This window comes from Tubulanus polymorphus, chromosome 5, assembly GCF_964204645.1.
Source record: "Tubulanus polymorphus chromosome 5, tnTubPoly1.2, whole genome shotgun sequence".
Classification (NCBI taxonomy): domain Eukaryota; kingdom Metazoa; phylum Nemertea; class Palaeonemertea; order Tubulaniformes; family Tubulanidae; genus Tubulanus; species Tubulanus polymorphus.
Window position 1 is genome coordinate 2,982,489 of NC_134029.1, and position 18,541 is coordinate 3,001,029.

Below are 18,541 nucleotides of genomic sequence, written 5' to 3' on the forward strand. Positions count from 1 at the left end.
CTTTGAACAGTTTATTTGTGTTTCGAACTGAGAAATAATCGGTCTTATCTTTAGAAAAGGAGGCTATCATTACGTAATGAAGTGTCCCTCTTTTACCTATACTGAATACCAGACGTTGATACGGTTCCCTACTTTGAGGAACAACGGAATGTAATGTGTATGTATAATCACGTCCACAAAGTCACAGAAGCTGAGTGTAGGTTCTGATATATCTAAATCCCCCCAAAAAAACTCAACATAAGCTTTCTATCAGATTTGATTGGATAATTCCTTCTAAAACCTTAATTTCATTGGATGGCGAGTTGTGCTTTCCTTGAGTATCGAAATGGTTAAGTACTTTGTTATTTGAGATTTAATTAGAATTCTAACCCTTCAAGGCATATGGATTGATCCAACGAAGGTCCCATGGTGTTTTGCTGTGTTTTGGCGTCCTTGACGCCAGGGTGAGAGTCCATGGTTTTATTGATCAAAGGGAAAACAGTGTCACCTCAGGACGAACGTCCATACGAAACACGGATTCGCGTTTTTACCAAGAAAAGAAGAAAAGAAGGCAAAGAAAATATCAGACACAAAATAGAAATATTGGAGATTTAGAAATCATGAATTGGGGCAAATAGTGTGAAAGAAGATGACAAAATGTCAACTATTACACAACATGGTACAAGCTATCCAAATACAGCTAAAGCTAGAGTAAATTAATTCTTATCAAGGATATCAATAGAGGCAAATAATAAATGGCCTAGAGCGCTTTGGAGTTGTCGAATATTACATACTATTAGCATGAATTTAAGATTTGAATTTGTCAGATTTAATCCGTAAACCTCGGGGTTTTAACCTTTAGCGATAACAGCTTGTTGTCAAATCAAAATCAGATTATGTCTATGATGAAGGAAGAGGCTCAAAAAGTGTTGATCCCTTTCTGAAGATCTAAATCCAAACACTCTCCCATTAATAGTACCGACAGAGTAAAAAGTGGCTCACAATTCTTTAACAAAAACAGATAATACTTTAATATGGTTTTAAGTATCAATGAAATTATACGTTGAAACAAGTTATTTGAATGATTAAATTCAATAGATGTGATTTCACATTCGGGGCGGCCTGGAGTAGTGATGGCGGCGAAGACCAGTTTTTGTTGTTGTGCACTGTCTAATGTTGTAGCAAAAAAGCATCATCTTCATGGATCAAGAGAGACTTTGAACACTGATCATATAGTTCGCAGATTCAACTGTCAGTTTTTTAACTCGATTCTCATCATCATCAGTTTTCGTTTCTGGTTTTTGAGTCAAATGTTCCATCAATCCTGGAATCATGATCACAACACTTAGAATCTGCATCCCAGCACAGAAATAGAACGAATAGGCATAGTTCCCTGTTGCGTCGTATATCCAACCTGTGAATAAGGAATATATGTCAATATAGAAATATATGTATCCTAAAAATATTTGAATTCATCGTTTTCTTGAATTTCAATTATTTCAAAGAAATTCGGTGCGAAACCTGTGGGCGATTATACGCAGGGTAGACCTACATAATTGCATTGAATAGACCACCTACCTGCAGCAGGAGCACCAAGTATATATCCAATTCCACTAAAAAACATACTATATGAATATGACATGTACAAGCATTCACTTCCGAATAACTGTAAAACCACCAACGTATATAAACAACCATAACCAGACAAGGAAATCCCAATAGTAGCACTGACTACCAGGGCTGCTGTATAACCCCTCAGAAATGGTAGTACACCTACTGGAATCGCCAGTAACGCATTGAGAATTAGGTAGAGAGTGAATGTATCGATCCTCGGATGTTTGGTCATCAAAGAAAAGACAACTCTTCCAACAAACAATGCTATAGCTATGGCGGATAACGTAAATCTTGCTTGTTTTGTTGATATTTCGAGTAGAAATTTAGATCCTGATACAATATGTACATAGATCGTAGACAGCGACAGGTGGAAGATAAACGAATGTACAAGAAATGCTACGAACATTTTCCGTTTAAAAAGTTCTAGTTGATAGAGATTGTGCTTTGCATTTTTATTTTTTTCCAAAAGTGATTCTTGATTGTCTTCATTATCCGGAGGTAGTTGTTTATCATTTTTAGACCAATTACGAAACACAAGTCCAAGAGCGCATTGTTGGAATGAGATACCACCGATAATCAAACAGCATCCTCGCCATCCGTACTCATTCAAACAGTAGTTGATGATGAAAGGGAAAACGAAGGTCCCACCAGATCCACCCATACCTCGAAAAACTTGAACCACTGCCACTTGATTTGGGAATCTGCATAATAGATACGGACCCAACGAATTTATCAGAACCGTAAAACCACATCCTGAAAATTTAATAGGTTTGCATATCTTTAATAAAATGATCGAATCAAAAATATGATTATCAATAAAAAAGAGAAGGAAGAATTAAGTATCGGAATTCTTACCAGCGAGAACCCGAAGAGCTATAGCAACGTAGAAATTGTATGCAAATGACGTCATTGCAATAGCAGTTGCGTTGATAACGGAGGCAATGAAGAAAACTTTGCGGAAACCAAATCGTTTGACCGCCAAGTTTCCAAACGGTGCTGAAAATGAATTCAAAAATCTTCTTATTTACTGGAATCCATGTTTTTAATTGAAGGACCTGATAACCTAGCGTCTATGTATAAACTATGGACTTTGATGCCAGAAACGGTAACAATAACGAGAAAATATACATACATGTACAACATACCTCCGCAAAAACTAATTCCTACTATGACTGTACCGAGCCAGGCAGTCATACTGCTTCCCTGATGAAAATAATCCATCCATTCCGCTACCAGAATTCCATCAACATAACATCCACCTACGATGAATCCAGACGCGAAACCAGCTAGGATAATTATAACAGTCTCCAAACGATTCGATTTTTCGGCTTCGATCATCACGTCACCGAACCTGCGATTTCTGCTCATCCGTAAATTGTGTCGTTTCGATCTTCAGATTAACTTTGAACAGTTTATTTGTGTTTCGAACTGAGAAATAATCGGTCTTATCTTTAGAAAAGGAGGCTATCATTACGTAATGTAGTGTCCCTCTTTTACCTATACTGAATACCAGACGTTGATACGGTTCCCTACTTTGAGGAACAACGGAATATAATGTGTATGTATAATCACGTCCACAAAGTCACAGAAGCTGAGTGTAGGTTCTGATATATCTAAATCCCCCCAAAAAAACTCAACATAAGCTTTCTATCAGATTTGATTGGATAATTCCTTCTAAAACCTTAATTTCATTGGATGGCGAGGTGTGCTTTCCTTGAGTATCGAAATGGTTAAGTACTTTGTTATTTGAGATTTAATTCGAATTCTAACCCTTCAAGGCATATGGATTGATCCAACGAAGGTCCCATGGTGTTTTGCTGTGTTTTGGCGTCCTTGACGCTAGGGTGAGAGTCCATGGTTTTATTGATCAAATGGAAAATAGTGTCACCTCAGGACGAACGTCCATACGAAACACGGATTCGCGTTTTTACCAAGAAAAGAAGAAAAGAAGGCAAAGAAAATATCAGACACAAAATAGAAATATTGGAGATTTAGAAATCATGAATTGGGGCAAATAGTGTGAAAGAAGATGACAAAATGTCAACTATTACACAACATGGTACAAGCTATCCAAATACAGCTAAAGCTAGAGTAAATTAATTCTTATCAAGGATATCAATAGAGGCAAATAATAATTGGCCTAGAGCGCTTTGGAGTTGTCGAATATTACATACTATTAGCATGAATTTAAGATTTGAATTTGTCAGATTTAATCCGTAAACCTCGGGGTTTTAACCTTAAGCGATAACAGCTCGTTGTCAAATCAAAATCAGATTATGTCTATGATGAAGGAAGAGGCTAAAAAAGTGTTGATCCCTTTCTGTGTAACAGATCTATATCCAAACACTCCCCCATTAATAGTACCGACAGAGTAAAAAGTGGCTCACAATTCTTTAACAAAAACAGATAATACTTTAATATGGCTTTAAGTATCAATGAAATTATACGTTGAAACAAGTTATTTGAATGATTAGATTCAATAGATGTAATTTCGCATTCGGGGCGGCCTGGAATAGTGATGGCGGCGAAGACCAGTTTTTGTTGTTGTGCACTGTCTAATGTTGTAGCAAAAAAGCATCATCTTCATGGATCAAGAGAGACTTTGAACACTGATCATATAATTCGCAGATTCAACTGTCAGTTTTTTAACTCGATTCTCATCATCATCAGTTTTCGTTTCTGGTTTTTTAGTCAAATGTTCCATCAATCCTGGAATCATGATCACAATACTTAGAATCTGCATCCCAGCACAGAAATAGAACGAATAGGCATAGTTCCCTGTTGCGTCATATATCCAACCTGTGAATAAGGAATATATGTCAATATAGAAATATAAATATCCTAAAAATATTTGAATTCATCGTTTTCTTAAATTTTATTTATTTCAAAGAAATTCAGTGCGAATCCTGTGGGCGATTATACGCAGGGTAGACCTACATAATTGCATTGAATAGACCACCTACCTGCAGCAGGAGCACCAAGTATATATCCAATTCCACTAAAAAACATACTATATGAATATGACATGTACAAGCATTCACTTCCGAATAACTGTAAAACCACCAACGTATATAAACAACCATAACCAGACAAGGAAATCCCAATAGTAGCACTGACTACCAGGGCTGCTGTATAACCCCTCAGAAATGGTAGTACACCTACTGGAATCGCCAGTAACGCATTGAGAATTAGGTAGAGAGTGAATGTATCGATCCTCGGATGTTTGGTCATCAAAGAAAAGACAACTCTTCCAACAAACAATGCTATAGCTATGGCGGATAACGTAAATCTTGCTTGTTCTGTTGATATTTCGAGTAGAAATTTAGATCCTGATACAATATGTACATAGATCGTAGACAGCGACAGGTGGAAGATAAACGAATGTACAAGAAATGCTACGAACATTTTCCGTTTAAAAAGTTCTAGTTGATAGAGATTGTGCTTTGCATTTTTATTTTTTTCCAAAAGTGATTCTTGATTGTCTTCATTATCCGGAGGTAGTTGTTTATCATTTTTAGACCAATTACGAAACACAAGTCCAAGAGCGCATTGTTGGAATGAGATACCACCGATAATCAAACAGCATCCTCGCCATCCGTACTCATTCAAACAGTAGTTGATGATGAAAGGGAAAACGAAGTTCCCACCAGATCCACCCATACCTCGAAAAACTTGAACCACTGCCACTTGATTTGGGAATCTGCATAATAGATACGGACCCAACGAATTTATCAGAACCGTAAAACCACATCCTGAAAATTTAATAGGTTTGCATATCTTTAATAAAATGATCGAATCTAAAATGATTGTCAATAAAAAAAAGAGATGGGAGAATTAAGTATCGGAATTCTTACCAGCGAGAACCCGAAGAGCTATAGCAACGTAGAAACTGTATGCAAATGACGTCATTGTAATAGCAGTTGCGTTGATAACGGAGGCAATGAAGAAAACTTTGCGGAAGCCAAATCTTTTGACCGCCAAGTTTCCAAATGGTGCTGAAAATGAATTCAAAAATCTTCTTATTTACTGGAATCCATGTTTTTAATTGAAGGACTTGATAACCTAGCGTCTATGTACAAACTATGGACTTTGATGCCAGAAGCAGTAACAATATAACGCCACATATAGAAAATTAACATACATCCGCAAAAACTAATTCCTACTATGACTGTACCGAGCCAGGCAGTCATACTGCTTCCCTGGTGAAAATAATCCATCCATTCCGCTACCAGAATTCCATCAACAAAACATCCACCTACGATGAATTCAGCCGCGAAACCAGCTAGGATAATTATAACAGTCTCCGAACGATTCGATTTTTCGGCTTCGATCATCGCGTCACCGAACCTGCGATTTCTGCTCACACGTAAATTGTGTCGTTTCGATCCTCACATTAATCATTAAACTTTGAACAGTTTAGACTGTTTTTAGAACTGAGAATTAAACGGTCGTATCTTAAGAAAAGGAGGTTATCATTGTGTAGTGACCCTCTTTTACCTATTTACCCATGGAAGCCTAATCCGATCAAGTCATACGATTGTATATATTTTGTGTATCAGACCTTGGAGTAATCATTGATCATGATCGGACGGTCTTCAGTTCAGAGGATTAAGAAACATTTATCATTATAACATTTATCAATGCGCTGGTAATGTGATAGGCCTTGGACTCTCACTTGGCTAAAAAATCAGTTAAAATGAGCCGAAATATCTACTAAAATATCTAGGCCCTACACTAGAATTTCATCGACGGATTCTCACGCGTGATTCTGGGGGATACTAAGTAGAGAGCTTTCGATTTCAAGATCGATACTTAGTTTCATCATGGACGTATAAACTAGATATCTAGTTTATACGTCCATGGTTTCATTCGATATTGCATCGCGCTTCATGCAGCACGGTTAATTCACGAATTTTCCCTCACCGATCGATGACGATGCAGCACCTGACGGCCAATATCTCCTCTGTTCATTGACGATCATGTCATTTGATTATGATGAATAAACAAACTTGAACTTGAACTTTCCTACTGCGGCAGGCGACCCGAATTAGATTTCGGTGACATTGACCTAAAACGGTGGCGAATGTTGATGATATTCAATTAAATTCAATATTTATTCATCACTGTCGTAGAGCGTAGTAATAGCTAAACGACGTTTAACCTGGTTTGGTCATTTGATGCGTCTGTTTATCCTCAGACCCCTGTGCGCCTGGCTTTAGCTGAAAGGATACGATACACAAAGAAACCTCAACGCCGACCACAGTCCACCTAATATTAGTCTGCTGAATACCACCAGTCCGGCAGTCGTTGTTACCGGTTCCCATTCCCAGTACCCAGTACGACGTTGTTGTTTGTTGGGGAACAATTATATTTATAGGTACTAAACTAAACTACTACTACACAGTCCACCTGGTTGTATAATCCGTGAATACCTGAAAAATTGTAAAATTTTTTAGTAAAAGCCCTTTGTGCCGTGGTCAAGTGGATATATAGAACTTGATTTTAAATTGACGCCAAGCACCAAGCAACACATTTACTTTCCTCAACCTGGAGGAACTAACTGTAGACCACGATAATTGGAGGTCCCTTGTACCGCACAGGGGCTTTTCAAAAATTATGTAAACACATTTTTGGGCAAATTTAGAGGTTGTTTGTAGAACAACGGCTAGGTACTAGACTACCCCTCCCCCCTCATATAGGCCTAATTATTCATTTAGACCATTACGACATTGGGAAGGCCTAGGTAACATCCTAACAGTAAATAATGCACCACTTGATTGTTGATTGTTATACGTTTAAATATCCACTGCGTTAGGCAAGTATGCAAACCGAATTTGTGGCCAAACTGTGATGAAATTGTGTCATCAATATCATCAAAAGACCACTCAGTAATGACAGAGACCACTCAATTATGACAACCAATATTAATCATCATTCAATATAGAGCAAACAATTAGCAAGTTTTATATTTTAAAGTACTCATTTCGTATAACATTTCACCAGCAAATAAGATTTAGCCAGGCCTGCCACTGAGACAAATTCAATTTGATATTTCAGTAGAGTGCTAATATGAGTGAATGGAAAGGTGCTGTTATCAGGTTGACAACCGAAGACGCGACCTTTGAAGGCACTGTCTTCAGTATAGATCTGAATGAAAGACGTGCCACGTTAAAAAATGGTAAGAAAGTGTAAAATCAAACCAGGGCAAAATTCAATGAAACTTATAAACCGGGTAGGCCTAATGCGGAGTTCATATGTATTGATCCCAGCCATATCTGACGACAGTTGACCATTTACAGATCCACACTCGCACTGGTAGCAAAGTTCATTCTTCATCAGATTCTGATTCTACAGTAGTGTTTTTAAACTAACTAAGAGTTGAAGTCAGTTCATTTTCAATGAGTTAGGGCCTAAATCTTAACCGAGATCTGGAACATTAAGCAACCAATAGCTTGTCCAGTTCACAGATCAGCCTATCACTTCCACCATGTAGATTACGGTTTTCGGCAGAGAAAAGTCAGTAGTCAGCTACGTAAACCACAATTACTCAACATTCTCTTTCATTGCAGTTATTAACAAAAAAACGAATAAAGCGATACATGGACTGCAACATTACTACGGCAATGAACTTGAACATTGTAAGTTATAGACCAATAACAGATAAAAAGATGGAAATATTGCCATCCAGTGGTTTGATTATAAAACTGTATTCTTTTTCGATGTGTTGTTTACAGTGGAAATAATAGAAGAGGCCAAGAAAGAAAGTATTGTTGATACAAACATGAAGTGAGTAAAAACATCATTTATCCAAGTAAAAATACAAAGTGCATGGTTGAAAATAGTACTAAAAATTGTATTCTTGTGCGTGTACAGGTTTATGGAATGATATGGTGACCAGACAGTATTGTGTACTATTTCAACTCATATCTGACTCTTACCAATCATTGATTTCTTTTTTTCAAAAATGATTATAATGTGTATATTTTATAGAAATGCACGAGGCCGACTGATGAGAAATGAACGAAAACCTAAACATCTTCGTAAATTAGAAGATTTGAACGATGATCACTTGTTAGCGAGCTATGCTAAAAAATCTGCAAGTAAGTGTTTTACTAATGTGCAATTACCGGTATATGAACTGATATCTGAATCCATTCACTATTTGCAAATTGCAGACACGAAGTACTGGAAGGCATTGGTTTCAATGCTTCATTCATATGGGCAGATCTAGCGTCTGACTCCTGGAGCGGTGCACCCCCAAAATAGGGCATATCATTAGAATTGAAAGGGTTTCCTGACCCCTCTCCATGAAAATGTTCTTAGTAAAATATCAACTCACATTCAGAACTCATATATTAATAATTTTATTATTTTTAGGAATCAGTTTAATATTGTCGCGTAAAATTTCAGGGGGGGGGGGGCATTTTTATGGGGTATATACTCCCTGGATCCACCCCTGCCTCGTATGTGAACTGTATGTCATTTATTCTGTTTTTAAGGTTCTGATTACGAAGAAAATTGTTACGAAAGCGGAGTTGAAAGTGGAGCTGATGATAGCTACCTCAGTCGAACTGGTGGACCTCTCTCTTACACTGTCATCGATAACTTCAATGATGGCAGTTTTCAAGCAATGGTAAAGAAGTTACTTCTCTTACTGCAGTAATTTGTAATTCTCGGAGAACCCCTACTACTAGAGTCTATCCACTTCAAAGTATCCCCACCGTTACCAGTGCCTGCTATAAACTTTAATTTTCCCACTGTATTTCAATTTTTTAGGTGAATTACCTGAAAAACCAAACTAACATCGGATTTGCAGTTCAGGGTGTCAACATTGGTCGTTTTGGGGAACTCAGTCTGATTATGGTAGGCAGCATATTCAGAGAAATGATTCTACAAAAAAAAATTTGTAAATAATTCATTATTATGCACTCTTCATTTTATAGTTTTCCACTAAAGAAAAAATGATTTTCTTCGATATTCTCAAATTGGGAACAGATGCCTTAACCAGCGGCATTGCTCAAATATTGGAAGATCAAAATATAAAAAAGGTACATTTATAATGATTTATCAATTAGAAAAATTCTCACTCAGAAAAAAGTTAATGAATAATCTTTAAACTAATAATCAAATGTGGCTGCTCTATTTTCAGGCTATACACAACTGCCGTATGTTATCAGACATGTTTTATCACCAGTATTCTGTGAGACTTAATAATGTATTTGACACACAGGTAAACTGAACTTATTTACATATGGACCGATCTATGATATAATGTAAAGCTGGCTCCAGAAATCCTGATGATATCATCAAATATTTCAGGTTGCTGATGTAATAGTTAATAAACAGATAACTGGATTATTTCCTCGGTTTGTGAAGAGTTATTCGGAATGCGTTATGCAATATCTTCCAGTTCGTAATCAGGATATCTGTACGCCAAATATTAGAGCTGGTATTGAACAGGTTAGTTAGTGATGATAAAACTTACAACTAAATGTCGATCTAAAACGATGATCAATATTGATGGTTTCACAATTGGGTGGGCTGATTTCAGACCAGCATCCTGAGGTCAGCTGTGAAGTTAACTATAAGGCTGATGAGTTATGCCCCCTACTGCAGTTGTCTGTTGCTTAAGTCATTAGTGGTGATAATGGTTTTGATGTATTTTATAGGAAGATGAGAAAGTCTGGTTGCAGCGTCCACTCAATGATTTCCTACTGAACGTAGCGTCGAAGAATGTAGTATATTTATGCGACCTGGCGTGTGTTTTAGATAAACGTCTGCTACAGGAATTTACATGCGGTGTTTCTCATTTCCTACACGTCTGCACTGACGCTAAATCCGAAGATCTCGACCAGGTCTATCAAGTAATTAAACTATTATTAGCGCCTTATTACAATGTATCACATTATACATGCTGAATTAAACATTCTCAGACATAAGCTAATTGACTCAATGTTGTTTTATATACAAATTAGTTTTTAAAGCATGCTTGAAATTATTAACACTGCAAGCCTGCCTAATACAGCTGGGAACACCGTTCCAGTCAACAGGAGCTTCTTTTATCTTCTGCATTATGTACATAATTATAAATATGATCGATTTTTATCACATTACATCATTTTGCTTTTCAATCCAGTTTTTCACTTTCAGAACATGCATTTGTTACCGAGTACATTTACCAAGTTCTGTAGTCCGATTAGTACAAAAAGGTCTCCGGCTTCGAGAGCAAACAATCGTCAATCTAGTCTGCCTGATAAGGATGATACTTACGATGGACTTCATGAGACTAGCAATGGTTTATCAGATCGTAGCATTCAATTCAGTAAAGCTGGAATCTGGCATAAGAATATATTTGATAATGACAAATCACCGGGAGTAAAATTCGCCAGAGGTAAGAACATCTTATCATTTTTGTTTCATGTTTAGCTTATGACATGTGTTTAAACTGAGGAAGTGATTCTTCAAAGTTTCTGTAAGAGATTGTCAAAAGCCATGCGTGCAATCTCAAAGTTGTAGCGATATTAATTATCATTTAAAATCAACGTTGCAATCCTAATAAAGTGTGCATAGTATAGGAAAACCCCGAACTACTAGGAAAAACTGGGGCTGGCGAACTCAGTCCAGGTAAAGGATCAGAAAAATAAGATAAGAAAACCAAAACAAAATTTCGTGTACTGTACTCAGTTAAGGTTGGAACTGGTTCATCGACATCAAAGAATCAGAACATATATATGTATAACTCGTAATCAACCAAATATGAAACCCGATTCTTGTATTTATTTCAGAACAATCAAAAACTGTATCGCCTTCGCAGAAATCTATCGATGGTCTGATTGAATTTCCGGTTCCTGTTGGCAAATCTCCGAAACACATTGTCAAGAAAAAATCCCACGGCAACAGATCATCGGATGAAGATAGTTCATCGTTTAACGTAGCTCAGTTAGCGAAACTGTCATCGCGACAACGTCCGGCCGGCTCTGAAACTCGAACTAAACAACTTACTAGTCCCGTTATTACAGATGTAGTTACACCAAACAGAGAAATAGATGAGATTTCTATGGTAAGTACTGCATGGTCAACTAATAGAAACTACAATCCCTAGCATGCTATTAGTTGACCATGCAGTACTTACCATAGAAATCTCATCTACCTTTTGTAAAACACTTTAAGCCTTGTCAACTCTATTAGCTATTCATCTGCGTTACCTTTTTCTTTTCGATTAAGAGTTATTTTATTAAAAGGACAGTGTTCTTATTTTACTCAGCAGACTCATACTCATGTGCAAACGAACGAAACCAATGCCCGTCAGCCGAATGTAGTGAAAATATCCGAAAAACAAGTTCCACCAAAACATCAGTACGAGCACGTTTGTCGCCCTGATACCATGACATCTGCTAGATTAAGTGAAAGATACAAGTTTAAGGTAAGCAGAAAAATGGCTACTTAATATGATAGAAGATCAGAAATACCATTAAAAATGCAGTTATAATTGTTACTTTGTCAACTATCCACTGGTTAAATCTTACAAACCTATGACTGAGGTTGGTTTGAGTTAACCTTAACAACTGGCCAAGGATACCTTGTTTGGTTGTGGGTACATGGTGTAGGGAAGTATGATATTTAGTCAAAATTTATTGAATTAAATTTAATTTCAGGATGAGAAAGATGATGAGTGGGAATTGGACAATATGCAGTCGTCAGTAGTTGATACTAGTACTGAGTTTGATATGATTCCTTGTCACAGCAGTCATAAAAAAGACGACCCAAACAAGAAGAAAGAAATAGAAAATTTAGCTTCCAAAATCGGATCGTATTCATTTGAGGATGTGACTACAAGCCCGATACACGGGGTAGCTGGAAGAGGGGGTAAGATTGTGAAAGCAGAACAGCCTCAAACGCCCTCTATTGGCCATTCATTCGGGACTAGTATGCTGGGTCGAGGAGCTTTGTTCAGAAAAACTGTATCTCCGAAGGACAGTGATGGGTCGTTGAGTGCAGATGGACTTCGGAGTCCAGGAGGACTTGTTAGTAGTTCTCCAAAAATTATTGGAATTGGTCGAGGTGGCGTGTTTCTAAAACAGACACCGCTACAAAGCTAATCTATGAATCTCAGGTATAACCTAAAAGAATAGACTAATGATCTCCATTTATTTTCATTATCTGCACAACTCGGGCTGTTGTACTTTTTAGAAATGCTCTTTGTATAGATTTGTGTAATGTGAAATCATTCTTGATGAACGTTTTTGTGATTATGAGATATCACCTGGATATAGCTTTGTTTTCATACCGTAATTTACATATTTCATTCTAAGAAATTAATTATGTGACACTTTTGTTGGCTTGCTTTGCTGATTAAATGTAAACAAAATAAATGTACATCAATTTTTGATGTTAAGTACATTTTTGTGAAGATTTTGATTTCAATTCTGGTTTCTTCTTTCTTTCCTCACTCATCACTGGATCGTTTTTAGCACTTTTAATCTTTTGTCCAGCATTCAGGACCTCACTCCAGACATTTGGAGCTAAGGAGACGAGTACAAATACCAGACACATTAATCAGAAGTATGTGTTGGGTCACATCTTAGAAATAGTGACATCATGGTGCATGTCAAGAGCTCCGGACCGATGATAGTTTCAAATCCATGAAATGTAAGAAATACGACAAAACTTACAATGATGCATTCATATTTTAATGTTTTTGAATAAAAATAATATAAGGCTGAACACAGTAGAAAATAATAAACTACAGCTTAAGCTAAATTAATACAAAATGGGTTTCAATAAAAATATAGCGTTCAACCCAACTACATAATAATAAAGATACATATATCAAATAGGTTTGAGGGATGAAGATCAGTCTGGTCCAAAATAAGTGATTTCTGTAAGCTATGGTAAAAAGGATGTCACCAAATCATCGCAGCAAATATGAACACAAACTTATCATTTCAATTTTCTGTTTAACGGATGTGATGTGTACCGGAATTCAGAGAAACAAAGATCGCTAATCAGATGAGACAGAGTTACCAGTACAGCTCTAGATACAGTGTCCACCAGTTGGTAATATTATGTATCTCTAGTTATTATTGAGAGCTTTAATGTAGAAAATGTACTAATCCGCAGGAAGAAAAATATGGAAGAACAAGAGCACAGATTGATAATTGATAAAATAATAACATGCCAGTAAGAGAATTAACATTGACACAAAGGTTTTGATCGCAAAAAACTGCAGGCTCACACATCTACCCCATTGCATAATATTTGTGAAAAGGCCGAAGGTGTGACCTTCTAATAAGCTGTATATACTAGCTAGGCCAGCATTTAAAAGAATTCTATTCATATATGTTCATGATTTTAAATCTATAATTCGCAGTCAGCTGTCCACATATAGAAAAGCATCTTGGTAAATGACGAGTCTATTTCATAGCATGAAATCCAGCAAATTAATGAAATCTTAATGAATCCAGATCACTTATACGGCACATGAATTAATAGTTAAGTAGGTTTTATCAGAAATATATTCTAAAATCCCAGTTTTAACTGAAACTTTGCCACTACTGCAATTATAATTACTATCGTACTCAATTATAGATTTCACGTTCTATAAAACTCTCAAATTTAACAAAAATAAACATTTAAGACTCTATAGAAAAATTAAATTTTTCCATCACTCATTATACACTAATATAAGTAGACGTAGGTAAGTATTTTCGTTACACAAAATTCTGGTCAAAAGTCGATGAAATTAATATTAACATATATTTATTTATTCACCACCATAAGACAACAGTTATTGATCTGAAAATGATGAAAATATTTATAATAAAACACCATAACTCATGTTTCATAGTTACATATTACTTGAATCTGGAGGAATATCCATTTCTTGAGGGGATCTATTCCCAGTTTGCCTATGAAACCAGGCCATTTTTACAGCAGGATATTCTTCATAGAAATGGTTTACAATTAGCTACAATAAGATTACAATGATATACAGTTTTTATTTTTTCATTTATTAATTCAACATTATTACGATCCTTTTATATTTATTGTTTTACCAATTGTTTTGGTATAATTTACATAAACAATGAAGTTATAGCTGTACTTTTTCAAAAGAACCAGCAGCGCTCCAGAAACAAACGAAGCCTGTATTTCGCTTTACAGAAAATGCCACGCATGTGCTGATCGTAAGCAGTTTTTGCCGATTACGAGAAACTCATTAGAAATTAATTTGTGGAGTTTCTTTTCGGAATTTAAAATGACATGATTTCTTTTAGAAGCAAATCACTGCCTCATAACAGTAATATGTATATAGCGCCAGTAAACACAGTAGAAAACTTTGAAGTGTCAAAAAGTCATACCGGTACTGAAGTAAAATGCGAGATTTTCCGATTGGTTTTTTTTTGGCTTTGGTTTTTTTCATTGAAGGAGAGGAAGCTTAACGCGTTTAATATTCATTATCAAAATTCCAGCAACGACAGACGCGTAAATAATTACGAAATGCTCAAGACACAGATGAAATTGGATTGTGGGGGCTTCCCATCTGCGTAAGAACCTTATCCAACCACTGTAAAGGTCCATTCAGGTGAATTTCGATCCAGCACGGTGTACTGGTGACGTCCTGACGATGGTACTCGGCGCCCCAACCTTTCACGAAACTCATACGAATCGTACACATCTTTGTCAGTTCGTAGACAGCCTCGAAGCCGTGGTTCACCGATTGGCTGAGTAACTGCGCGAACTCCTGGTTGTTGAATATCTTCAGACTGCAGCCGGGTGGAATTTTACAAACGGTCGTAGGGTGGAAGTTGTGATGGTAATTACAGTTACGACTCTGCACGAATATACTGCTATCACTTAAACACTCCGCGAATACCTCTCCACCGACATAGTACAGGTGAACTCCTGAAAATAGAATAGATTCTGTTTCATAGAATTTAGATGCAAAATACTAGGATTTCTCAGTTAAAATGCAGCATGAATTTTGACCTCTACCGAATTAAAAAACAGCATGAAGACACTTTTCTTTTTCACATCACATTTATCCAACCACGTTAAAGTAGATATATCAATTTTTCACAACTACGGTATCTAAACCACTAATAGCTAAAGTGTTTGTCGTACATACCTTTACCAATATGTCGCCGCGTATTTTCAATCGTCGAATTACGATTGACGTTCGACAATAAACCGAGACAGAATCGATCAGCGTTGTTTGAGGGGTCGGTGAAACCATCGACTACGATACTGGTGTGAGACGCCTGGAATGCTTCACCAACTCGGTTATTCAACTCATAATACACGATCTGGCACCAATACTGCGGCTCTTGATATGTGACTGGCTGTAAATCTGGTCAGAGACAAAAAAAACATCAGTTAAATATACAAGGTACTTGTGCTTCCGGTTCTGTCACCAGTAGTGACACTACGAATATTTTCATAGCTGATTCTTCCTATTTACAGTAAGATATTTGCACTCCGGCACACAGGAATGACACAGTAGTTCCTGATTGGCTGGCAATGTGAAAAAACTCAGCTTCATTCTCATGCTCATTGGTCAATTTTGAATAAAGGCTGATTATAATAGTAGTGTTTAAGTAGTTTTACTGTTGTATAATCAATGTATTGAGTAATAGATGAAACACTTACTGGCCCCGGTAATAACATGCTGCTGCGGTGGCGCTGCTGTAGTATTACGCGAATGACCGGTCTCCATCGGTTGTTCGCTGTTTGAACGAACGTTATTTTGATTGTTCGATTGTTGGCTGTCTTCCTGTGCCTGGTACGCCGGCGGCGGAGTATCGGCTTTAAAAAAGATGAATACCGCTTTCATTATTTATCAGTTCGACCTTCTCCTACAGTTTCACATTTAAAACGAGATTGATATAAATGGACCTATGAAGGGAGATGAAAACTGACCTGGAATTCCGAATGGTGATCCAGGGCCGGAACTACTGGAAGCTGGTGAATTGGGGAATCCCTGCGCCGAATAGCTCACATTGTATGGCATGTTCGGTTCTTGTACTTGTTGGAAGGGTGCCAATGAGCCATGGTGACCAGTAGGGTATTCACTATACCGAGGGACTAGAACAGGGGGCAACACTGAAAATATAATAATGAATAAAAATCCTATTACTGCCAGTGCAACCCTACAGGTCAGTCATTCCTGGATATAAGTTTTGAGTAGTGTCTGCATCACTTTCATGTCCTAGATTACAGTAGACTCCTCCTAAATCAGTACTGTTTACTTGGTTTGGTGGTTTTGTAAGCAAATGTTTATCGTGAATACTACCTAAACTTTCTAATTTGGCAACTGCCTAGGATAAAAAAAAATCCCAACCGCTATGATTTAGGTGTAGCTTACTGTACAACTACAAACTAGACAAAAATTTCTAATTGCCTCTTTCTAGAAATTGACAGAGTTTTTAAAGGAGTTCCAAGCACCTTTAATCTTAAGGATTTTCTGTTTAGAAGGAGTTGACGGGAATCAAGAAGTCACATGAACCCTGAAGACTTTTAGACTCAACCAGGCATTAGGGACCATATTTCTGACTTTTTCTCGTTTCTCTACAGAAAGTTTACCATTTCAAGAATAATCAAGTTTCAATACCTGGACTTTCCACTCTTTTGTAGTGATATGGATTGATGCAGACTTCTTTCTGTTTCGCACTGAACGGATATTTACAAATATCTAAAGGTTTTAACTCGTGGTGACTCTGTAAATCAGGCCAACGCCAAACACGGCAGTATATAACATGCGGGAGTCCTTTACGATGTGACACCTGAAGTCTGCCGTCTAAAGATCGCGGTATTGTCACGCAGTTACTCGCTTGACCCGGACAACTCAACGCTTTCTCCAGATCTTCTAAAGCTCCCTTTTGTTTTTTGAGTTTTTTTACGAGTGAATCGACGGCCTTTTCCGCCCATTTCTCCTCTTCGTCGCCTTGTTTCCAGCCGAGCAATCTCTTCACAGCCGGACTCGTAAACGAGAACAAACTGTTCAAACTCGAGATCGGGGATGACATAGTGCACTTTTCTATTTCTCAGTCAACGGCTGCAGCTACAAAAAGAAAAGAAAATATTAAAGACCAACAATAAACAAATCGATAGGTGTGATAAATGAACTGAACCCAGTTGCAGTCGTTGGGGTAATTTTAGATTTTGTTAAAAACATTGCTAAACATTAGGTTAACTCTTAACTAACAACTTTTTGAGTAAATGATGATGAATTGCATTTATTCAAGGCCACCTTCGGTCATCTGAGTTAGTTGACTATAGTCAACACAAACGAAACCGAATGAAAGTCCGTTAGTCGGAACTATATTCCGGAAATAGTTCGAAAATCAAGCGCATTTGGTTATTAGTTCCGACTAGATACGAAAACAGAATTTGTCCCAGGCAGTTGTAGTGAGTTGGCAAAGAAAGGGGCCCTCTCATGGGTTCCGTAGTAGAGTTGTAGGCCCCGCTCCCATGCTCCAGACTCAAGACATCACACCGCTAAATAAGTACCAAATAAGTTTTATCAACCAGACCCTCCCTTCCATAACAGTGTGTCAGTGTCTTTAAGTCCAGTCACACAATGAGTCAGTCTCCAAGACTTTCTTATGTTTGATGAATTAGTCATCAATACGAGGAACCTATTTCTTTTTCGTGTGTGGTGCAGAAAAAAGATGACTGGATTTCAGCCCCCGTTTACGGCTTTAAAATTACACGATTCGTGCTTTAAACCGACTCAATTTCATCCCGGATATTTCTAGATGTAACGTAAATAAAGTTCACCTTTAATCAGGAGGCGGGAAAGTGTAAATTACAGCAGCATTCCGCAGTGAAATCTATAGAAATTGAACATAAAAATCCTACTTCACTGGCGACAGTAAGTCCCATTAACCGCGTCACACACTACTATATACTGATCCGCTAAAATAGTTTCCCGGTTTATCGGTAAATATCA

The 18,541-nt window shown here is 37.2% G+C and overlaps 4 protein-coding genes across 9 annotated transcripts; 1 reads left to right on the forward strand and 3 right to left on the reverse strand.

The window, feature by feature from the left end:
- Positions 1-1,096: 1,096 nt before the first annotated feature.
- LOC141906115 (monocarboxylate transporter 14-like) lies at positions 1,097-2,935 on the reverse strand. The gene is made up of 4 exons (XM_074795325.1): positions 2,739-2,935; positions 2,449-2,589; positions 1,558-2,346; positions 1,097-1,393 (listed from the first exon to the last, which is right to left on the reverse strand). Exons 1-4 carry the CDS (start codon positions 2,929-2,931, stop codon positions 1,185-1,187), a joined length of 1,332 nt encoding a protein of 443 aa, XP_074651426.1. The 5' UTR covers positions 2,932-2,935; the 3' UTR covers positions 1,097-1,184.
- An 821-nt stretch (positions 2,936-3,756) lies between these two features.
- LOC141905977 (monocarboxylate transporter 14-like) lies at positions 3,757-6,009 on the reverse strand. The gene is made up of 4 exons (XM_074795111.1): positions 5,735-6,009; positions 5,448-5,588; positions 4,557-5,345; positions 3,757-4,392 (listed from the first exon to the last, which is right to left on the reverse strand). Exons 1-4 carry the CDS (start codon positions 5,925-5,927, stop codon positions 4,184-4,186), a joined length of 1,332 nt encoding a protein of 443 aa, XP_074651212.1. The 5' UTR covers positions 5,928-6,009; the 3' UTR covers positions 3,757-4,183.
- Positions 6,010-6,716: 707 nt separating this feature from the next.
- Positions 6,717-12,927, forward strand: LOC141905678 (uncharacterized). Of its 5 annotated transcripts, none has more exons than XM_074794647.1 (15): positions 6,717-6,970; positions 7,651-7,771; positions 8,163-8,231; positions 8,328-8,379; positions 8,584-8,693; positions 9,093-9,226; positions 9,370-9,456; positions 9,537-9,641; positions 9,743-9,823; positions 9,913-10,053; positions 10,263-10,457; positions 10,744-10,984; positions 11,379-11,653; positions 11,858-12,016; positions 12,249-12,927. In XM_074794647.1, the coding sequence occupies exons 2-15, from the start codon at positions 7,663-7,665 to the stop codon at positions 12,690-12,692; spliced, it is 2,202 nt and encodes a 733-aa protein (XP_074650748.1). In that variant the 5' UTR covers positions 6,717-6,970; positions 7,651-7,662; the 3' UTR covers positions 12,693-12,927. The 5 variants fall into 5 exon arrangements, with proteins under 5 accessions (XP_074650748.1, XP_074650750.1, XP_074650751.1 ...); XM_074794649.1 differs by having other exon boundaries at positions 11,861-12,016; XM_074794650.1 differs by having other exon boundaries at positions 11,379-11,614.
- Positions 12,928-13,261: 334 nt separating this feature from the next.
- Positions 13,262-18,505, reverse strand: LOC141905210 (mothers against decapentaplegic homolog 1-like). Of its 2 annotated transcripts, none has more exons than XM_074794018.1 (6): positions 18,370-18,505; positions 17,201-17,650; positions 16,510-16,692; positions 16,240-16,395; positions 15,719-15,940; positions 13,262-15,495 (listed from the first exon to the last, which is right to left on the reverse strand). In XM_074794018.1, the coding sequence occupies exons 2-6, from the start codon at positions 17,613-17,615 to the stop codon at positions 15,095-15,097; spliced, it is 1,377 nt and encodes a 458-aa protein (XP_074650119.1). In that variant the 5' UTR covers positions 17,616-17,650; positions 18,370-18,505; the 3' UTR covers positions 13,262-15,094. The 2 variants fall into 2 exon arrangements, with proteins under 2 accessions (XP_074650119.1, XP_074650120.1); XM_074794019.1 differs by lacking the exon at positions 18,370-18,505 and adding an exon at positions 18,100-18,163.
- Between the last annotated feature and the right edge of the window lie 36 nt (positions 18,506-18,541).